Genomic DNA, 8,362 nt, shown 5'->3' on the forward strand with positions numbered 1-8,362 from the left:
AATTAAAAACACAAGCAAGGTCTTGTTAAATTGACAAATATACTGTCAGTAAAATTTACACCTACGAATTTGGATTATCAGATAATATCATAACTTGTAAAATTTACGGAACCCTCTTGGCTTCACCGGAGTCCAAGAGTTTCCTGTAAATTTAACAAGATTATTTTTCTCAGTGTACATAATGCCAACCCAGTCTATATTGTCAACGGCTCTAAACTAAATATTTTTTAAACTCACGCCCAATATTTATTTGTTACACTATTATTATTCGATTGAATGGGGCCCCGCCAACTTGGTGCTATTTTTATAAATATATTGGCTATATATTGATTCGGTCGAATGGGAATTCGGTTGTATGGGAGATTTTATTAGGAACCTTGGTATGGGAGAACATTAAGGTAGACGAACTGCAGAAGGCGACATCTAGAGCAGCCACTTACTTCAAATAGCTTATACCTAACTCCACCTACCAATGTAAAATTTTGTAAACACTGCATTTATACTTCAATCATACTGAGCTAAAAATATAAAATACGTTATTAATTTCGGTTATCGTATAAATCATACCAGTTTTAGAAAATATCACTTACGTGTTTCGCCTGGCATTATGTTACCTTTCGAAAAATCAGCAGGTAACAACGATGGTGAAAATTTAGTATAGTCAAAGTTTCGGCCAAGTGGGTCAACAGGGGCGTCGCTAAGTCATTTTTGAGGCTGCTATGCCCCCCCCCCCAATACAACATTAGCCTCCACCCTATTTTCTCAAAGCCCCCTCAAAGATGAAGATTATAATCATGGACACTGAAACCACTCCTGGCTAGTAGGAGTTCCATTTTAGTTTTCAAGGGAGCCTACGTTTTTAGAATTTAGGGGTCACAACGTTATTTAAATTTAGTTTAATTTAAATCAGGCCTAATGGAAAACCATTTTATTACACTATATAATAAAAATGTTATTTGAATTTGTATTCCAAATGAATTATTTTACGTCCAAAGATAGGATAAAGTGTGTCATCTAACAAGGAGAGTACTCGAGGTGTTTATTTCCGATTTTGTTCAAAGTTGGCCAAAAATCCACTGTCCATGGTTGGGCGTAATGTAGACCTATATGAGATATGAAATTTCCCAAAAGGAGACGCACTACCCATTCGATTTGCCTTCAGTTCCATTTTGTAAATACAGATGACATTATATTGATATTATATACGTACGCAAACCTATACAATAACAACATTTTTAGGTAAATTCATTTCACTCAGGAAAGAAGAAAAATTGAACTAGATGTTTTTCTTAAATTAAATTGAAAAGGTCGAGGCCATAGAGTAAGGTCATTCGAATAAAAAAATTGAAGTAAATTATTTTTTTTTACTATCTTTCCAAGACTCGCGTACGTGACCAAAATGAACAAACCATCCGAATCCATTGGAACGGGTAGATTTGAATCCAATTAATAAGCTCGCCAGACAGAGAAACTATCCAATTTACGTTGGCTTGGAATGAGTTTTCGAGCAATGGTGTCATTGGAGATATGTTTTTCAATCCGCACATACACCTGTTATGCCAATAATAAAACCAAAGAGTGCGTCACGTGACTCGATGGGGTATCTACTAAAAATGCGTCACGTGGAGGAAAAAAGGGGGGGGGGTGTTCAGTTTTGGAGAAGCGCCTCGATTTCCCTCCAACGAAATGTTTCCTGTAGGCACATAATAGTAAGGTAACTGGACTGGAGGAATCAAATCAGTTTCGGACGTTCAGCGGTAAAGTGCACGATCTATCATTTCTTGTAATATCTTCGGATTGAATTATCTGTTCGGATAAATACAACTTCGATTTCAAGTGAGTTTGTACTAAAATTTATTCCACTTTTTAAAACTATTTTATACATTTTCATTAAAAAACTGTTTTTTTATGCTGATTAATTAACTAATTTGTACTTACGTATTAAATTTTTTTAAACTATTTTTATATGTTTTATTAAAAAAATAGTTTTTATGCTGACTAATTAATTAATTTGTACTTACGTATTCAACTTTTTTTACTCTTTTTCTACGTTTTCTTAAAAAAATAGTTTATGCCGATTAATTAATTTGTACTAACGTATTCAACTTTTTTTCAAACTATTTTTAAATGTTTTCTTAAAAAATTGTTTTTTTATGCTGATTAATTAATTATTTGTACTAACGTATTAATTTTTTTTACACTTTTTATACGTTTTCTTAAAAAAAAGTTTTTTATGCTGATTATATAACTAATTTGTGCTTACGTATTCAATTTTTTTAAACTATTTTTATACGCAAAATAAATATATAAATTAGTACTCTGGTTAAAATTAATTTAAAGTTTTTTGATAATTTTATACCGAATTCAGTTTTAATAGAAAAACTAAATATTTCCCTTTTACTTTAAACGTGCGAAACAATTGAAATAATTGTTGTTATTAACAACAATTAATTTAATAAGTTTAAGTATGTATTTTAATTTTTAATAATTTTCTTATCTCACAAATTTACAGGCGTAGAATATTAGAGAAAAATGAACTTAGTTAAACAGTGAAGTAAACTAATTTGAAATTTTGAACATAAAACTAGATTGTAGAGTTATGTTGGTCAGTTATACAGAGGTATATACATAGACTTGATCGTCATTTTGTGTTTTAAATGACAAAATTGCTTAACCGAATCACTTAAACGAAATAAAGACGCGTAATATGTGTTAATATTTTATATTTTTAAAAATAATTATTAATTAAGAAGTAAAATAATAACTCAGTAAAATAGCGTTAAAATATATTTATTTATCTTTACGAGAAGTAAAATAAAAAAGATGCGCAAAAAATAAATATATATAGGAAACAAAACTGCAACGAGTTTATTTATATTGCCCTAAAAACATTTCGGTCAAGATTTTGGAGAAAATTTTCCTTGTAGGGGTTATACTTCCTCCATTAGAATGGAATGTAACGTCCGAAAAAAACACAAGCATCATTTTTGCCTTGCATTGAAAATCACATTTTTTTCAATGAAATTTAATTCTTTTTACCACAACCTTTACTCTAGCGCTTGTTGAATTAGTAGATACGGAAGGAACTAACCCTAATTTCGCGACAAGTTGCGTACTAGTTATTTTTACAAGCGTTGTTGGTCTTATAGGCCAAACGGCTGTATAAAGGGCAATAATGAAAGGAATTTTCGGGTGGTTTCCCACAAAAGTAATAATTTAATATCTTTTTAGATACGTAAAAACCCTTAAAAGTTTCGGTAATTTAAAATGCTTGATAAGCGAACCGTTAAGTGCGCGGGATTCAATATTAAAAACTTGCGGTAGACTAGATCAAAATCAGTGACTGAATTTGGTAAATTTAAGTACTAAAACAGGTTTTGTTTGGGGGATTTTTCATCTTAAAACTTTTATTTTCGTTCTCTATTTAGGAGATCAAGGTGACAAAAGCAAGGTAAAACCCCACACTGGTCTTGGGTATTCTCGAGGCGAGCAACCAAAGTTAAAAAAAAACTTTGCATCCGTTAAGCGGTATAGCGTACGTTGAAGAAATCAAATATGGTAAGATCAAATGGTTTTTTTATATAACGCGTACAATGATATATCTCATTAGTTAATAAATCGGTTTGAAATTAGCTAGATGACTAAATGAGTTAGTGTTAACGTGTTTTGGCTTGAATCTGCAATATTTTTTTGTAAAAATACGTTGAGGGCAATAGGACATCCTGTGGAAATAGTAAATGCACAAAAAATCCAAAACCATAAAATCTATGACTAAAAATCAAAATAAAAAAATCTTAGTAAAATAAATCTAAAAATTAAAAAATCCATGACTATATAATCATGGACAGTAAATTAAGAGGACAGGTTTTCGATACCCTTCCACCTAGGAGCAACAAACACAAGGAGAACGCAGCTAGCCTTTAAACACGCGAACGAAGGGTTGTGTACGAATTTCATTGGACGAGCGTCACGAGCCTTTACGCTAAACGTTTTACGGGCGGGGGGGGGGGAAGACAATTTCCGAATTTTCCCCTTCCGACGGCAGCAGGCGCTAAAGCGTCTAGCCAATGAAAAATGTACACAAGAAAATCCACGACTTTCAACGGGTTGCGTTCTCCTTGTGTGGGGTGTTGTGTTTGTTGCTCCTAGCTTCCACAGTGCATTTTATTTCTCCGCGCGTATCAATCAGCTCGAGAGACTCCGAGGGAGTCTTGGGAGTCTTGCAAGGTCGTTTGTACCACGTGATATTAAAATTTCAAAATGGCAATCAAATGCTGTTGATATTGTTAGGTAATTTTTTGCGCTTTATATTTTAGTAATTTTTAATTATGGTTTTTCAATTCAATAAAAACTATCAACTGATATTTAGTATATCATATTTAATCTATAAAAACGTGAAAAAATACCTTTTGGCGTAAAAATGTACTTCGTGTTTATCTTTTTTCTTTTTTCGAACAGTATCGTCCACTCTTAGCGATAGTTGGGTTTTTTTTTCAAATAACCTTGGCCGACTCCCTTAGTGTGATTGGTTTACGGGGGCTAAAAACCAGGCTTTTTACCGATCCTCTAAAATCTACTATCCCTGATATAATCCAAATACATTTGAATTTTGAAGAGAGGTTAAATTAATTCGTTCAACGGTTAGAATGGAGATAATTAAATCTAACAAAGGCAATGAAGGTTGTATTGGACGAAACCCAAATTGCACAGCGATTTATAGGTAATTTGCCACCAAAGAAGAAAAGAAAAGTCTACGCTGACCTTCAAATTCGTTTAAAGACCCTTTGGGAAGATTATAAGCTATTTCTCATAGTATTAGATAACGATAATGTTTGACAAAATAATTTTTTTCAACGAACTTTGGTATTTTAAAAGATTTTAATTTCTATTTTAACGCATTAATTTTGGAAATAAATATACTATCAAATAGAAAATTATTTATTATGGATTTTTTCAACATATATGTTTTATTCGGAAGATTTTTTTAGTTGGATTTTTTTATTTGGGTTTTTTAGCCTTAGATTTTTGGTTATAGATATTTTCTCCTAGAGTCGATGGAAATATTAGGTCCAAAAATATTAATTTTGGGGATCGCATACTTCCGAAGTTCCGCGTACATTACAGTCTTATAGGAGCGGGCATGAGAGTAAACAAAACCGGAACTAGACACTCACTATAATTTTCAACTTTTTGGCAGGAATATTTCTACAGTTTGATTGGTTGAGGACTAAATTAGGTTAGGTTAGGTTAGTTGAGATTAACTCTCCACTGGTTTAAGGGGTTTTCCACCGAGCTCTTCGGTTTCCCCTTCCATAAAAACTGTTGAGGTTAACGGTAATAGTTAGTGTTGGGAGCTGTTGGCTCACGTGGCATGCAATAATTGCCACTACGCATTGTAACCCGGCCACCTGAATTAATGGCTTTAAAAGTCGCTTGATGATTGGGTATTAGCCTAGCTGATTAGCTTAAATAAGGTTAGTTTATATGAGATTATGTTAGCTTAAATTAGGTAAGTTTATATTAGATTGGTTTAGATTATATTAGCTTAAATTAGGGTAGTTCAGATTATATTAGCTTAAATTCGGTTAGTTCAGATTATATTAGCTCAAATTCAGTTAGTTTAGATTATATTAGCTCAAATTCGGTTAGTTCAGATTATATTAGCTTAAATTAGGTTAGTTTACATTAGATTGGTTTAGATTATATTAGCTTAAATTCGGTTAGTTCAAATTATATTAGCTTAAATTCGGTTAGTTCAGATTATATTAGCTTAAATTGGGTTAGATTAAATTAGATTAGCTTAGATTAATATAGATTAAATGAGGGTTGTTCAGATTAGCTTAGGTTAAATGAAGTTAGTTGGGATTCTTGGGAACTGTTGTTATATACGTTTAGTGAAATTTTTTCCACCCTCTAATTGTCAGTTTTATTAAAACTGAAAACTTAACGTCTCAATGAATGAATTTTACGAATGCACACTGTTCTCTTTAGGCCAAAGAAGCGGTAACTGTGGATGGTAAATCTTTCTACTGGTACGATAAAGTGTTTTTCGTCGAGGTAAAACAAAAACTATCCGTATATTTTTCGACAATACTAAACCATCATTTTACTAGCTGCTGATACCATACGACGCTAACACCGAAAACGAAAACAACATACAAGTAGAAATGAATAAAAAGGTTCGTTTATTTTAATTTTAACTTACGTAAAGAATAAATATATAAACTATGACCATGAAATTGCCATAAAAGTATAAAACATGGCGGTATTTAACACGTCAGAATATTCGATTACTTTTCAATGAAGAGTAATTTGGTTTTTTAGTCCTTGAACATTTTTTCTTAGAAATATGTTTTGTGAAAAGATTTATATTTTTAAGCTAAATGGGCAATTTCAAAGAGTAGGCTGAGTAGCCGTACTGAAAAAAATTCCGTTCCAAAAACCTTGGCCAATAAATATCGTGCTAACGTGTCAAGCTTGGAGTTTTTCAATTTTTCTCTTTCTAAGCAACGAAGGTTCTTTGTTAATCTGGTATTATATTACCCTATCCAATTTATCCTTTTCAGCATCTCAAAGTTGGAATAAAAGGAAAACAACCCATCGTCGATGCGGATTTGTTCGATGACGTTGAAGAAAAGGGTTTTACCTGGAGTTTAAAAAACGGCAACGTTCACGTTGTCATCAAAAAGGTAAAAGTAATTAAGTTTTTACATATGGTCATAAAAAAAACGCATAAATTTGAAGCTTAACAGTCGGCGTTAAAAGTGCGAGCCCCCGCGAAGTTTTGAAATGACCTCAATTTTGAAGTGGTTTATCGACATCCTTACTTTCACTTTACGTATCTTAAAAAAACCTTTCGAATAAAAACGAGTAATTTTTTTTTAAGTTTATACGTACGAAGTACTTAGTGAAAGTATTCGCTTTTGTTGGGTGTAAATAAAGAAGTTTAATAGAGCTTACAATAATGGCAAAAAATAGTATGTTTTCTTTCATACTAGTAACCTACTTTAACAACGGTTGTTGAACGTTGCGTGTTAATATACCAAAAAAAATTAAAAGACGTTATTGATAATTTTTCTATCAGAAAATAAGTTGTTTGGCAAGAAATGAATTATAATCATCGTAGTTTTCACCCTTACGCTAGTGTAGGTAATTCGGATAAATCCACTCAAACGGGTTATTTTCACGTCGTTTTGACCTACTAAATTTAAAAAAGGGATTCATTTTCTTCCTCACAGAGTGAAGCGTTTTCATTTTGGATGCATCTATTCAAAAAGAACGATCAAAAGGATGAAAGTGGTCAATAAATCCTCACGACTATTCTTTGCTATGTTTTCATAATTTATTTTATCGTGTAATTCACTTTCCTCCAAACAAAACTTTAAATGTAAAGCCTTTCATTTCAAGTGTATTTTTGTTGTAATTGTAATTAAAGTTATACCATAAGTAACATAATAGAAGTAAGTATATGACAAAAATGTCAGCTATTGACAGTTTTTCGAGGGTCTCAAAACTATAACGATATTACCGTAAAAACAAAGAATAGATTATGTTCTGATTCAATTTAACGCATCATTATTTTTACTTTTAAAAGAGTTGATTGTCAAACCGCCCTAACTATTCTGTTAAAACAAGCGGCAATTTATCTGGTAACTTAACCTGGGAGTTCCGAAGACTACTAAAAGTTAGCGGAACAAACTGTTATCTAAGCCATTAGTGTTACAAGCGATCATTTTCAATTGCGCGGAATATAAGCATTTGGGAGAAAAAGACCCCATCACACTTAAACGTTTTGTTACTTATGCTTCTACGTATATTTCAAAAGAATTGTTGATCAACAGAAGTGCAATTAAATAGCGGGCGTTTTAATGATAATGCGTAATTTAAACGGCGTCTATATGCTTTGTATTTACTCTTGAATTTTCGATTGAATAAAGTTATCTGTCTATTGCCAAGGCTGAGCAGTGTTTTCAGGACGCGAAAACGCTTTACGTACGAGGCTTATAAAACTGGGCTTAGAAAACCAAACCATGTTTTGTAATATGGAAATATGTATGAAAAATATACATTAGATTACTAAAATAAGTAAACTAACAATTGTAAAGACATTATGTTTCACTAACAAGGAGACATCCCGAAGTGTAACAAACCGATTTTGTTCAAACTCGGGGTATTGGTAGACCTTCATGTATCATGAAAAATCCTAAAGGGAATTTATTCAATGGACAACGGTTTTGCCATGGCAACGAAAAATGTTTTTGACAACAACAAATGGAAATTTTCCCATTGAAAATAACATGGGATTCTGACCGATTCCTAGGGCCACCCCTGTAAAAATTTGAACAAATTTCAGAATTTGGAA

The 8,362-nt window shown here is 32.1% G+C and overlaps 1 protein-coding gene across 1 annotated transcript; it reads left to right on the forward strand.

The window, feature by feature from the left end:
• The first annotated feature begins 1,751 nt into the window (after positions 1 to 1,751).
• Positions 1,752 to 7,875, forward strand: LOC149932688 (nuclear migration protein nudC-like). The gene is made up of 6 exons (XM_090156547.1): positions 1,752 to 1,836; positions 3,429 to 3,558; positions 5,992 to 6,057; positions 6,114 to 6,179; positions 6,567 to 6,689; positions 7,239 to 7,875. Exons 2-6 carry the CDS (start codon positions 3,556 to 3,558, stop codon positions 7,305 to 7,307), a joined length of 327 nt encoding a protein of 108 aa, XP_090012673.1. The 5' UTR covers positions 1,752 to 1,836; positions 3,429 to 3,555; the 3' UTR covers positions 7,308 to 7,875.
• The last annotated feature ends 487 nt before the right edge of the window (positions 7,876 to 8,362 follow it).

Source organism: Leiobunum rupestre, chromosome 8 (genome assembly GCF_980474605.1).
Source record: "Leiobunum rupestre chromosome 8, qqLeiRupe1.1.hap1, whole genome shotgun sequence".
Taxonomy (NCBI): Eukaryota; Metazoa; Arthropoda; class Arachnida; order Opiliones; family Sclerosomatidae; genus Leiobunum; species Leiobunum rupestre.

What these genes read in the sequence shown, in the direction of transcription:
- LOC149932688 (XM_090156547.1), top strand. An exon ending in ATAAAGTGTTTTTCGTCGAG is followed by an intron (nt 6,058 to 6,113) that starts GTAAAACAAAAA and finishes TCATTTTACTAG; the next exon opens with CTGCTGATACCATACGACGC. An exon ending in AAGTAGAAATGAATAAAAAG is followed by an intron (nt 6,180 to 6,566) that starts GTTCGTTTATTT and finishes TATCCTTTTCAG; the next exon opens with CATCTCAAAGTTGGAATAAA.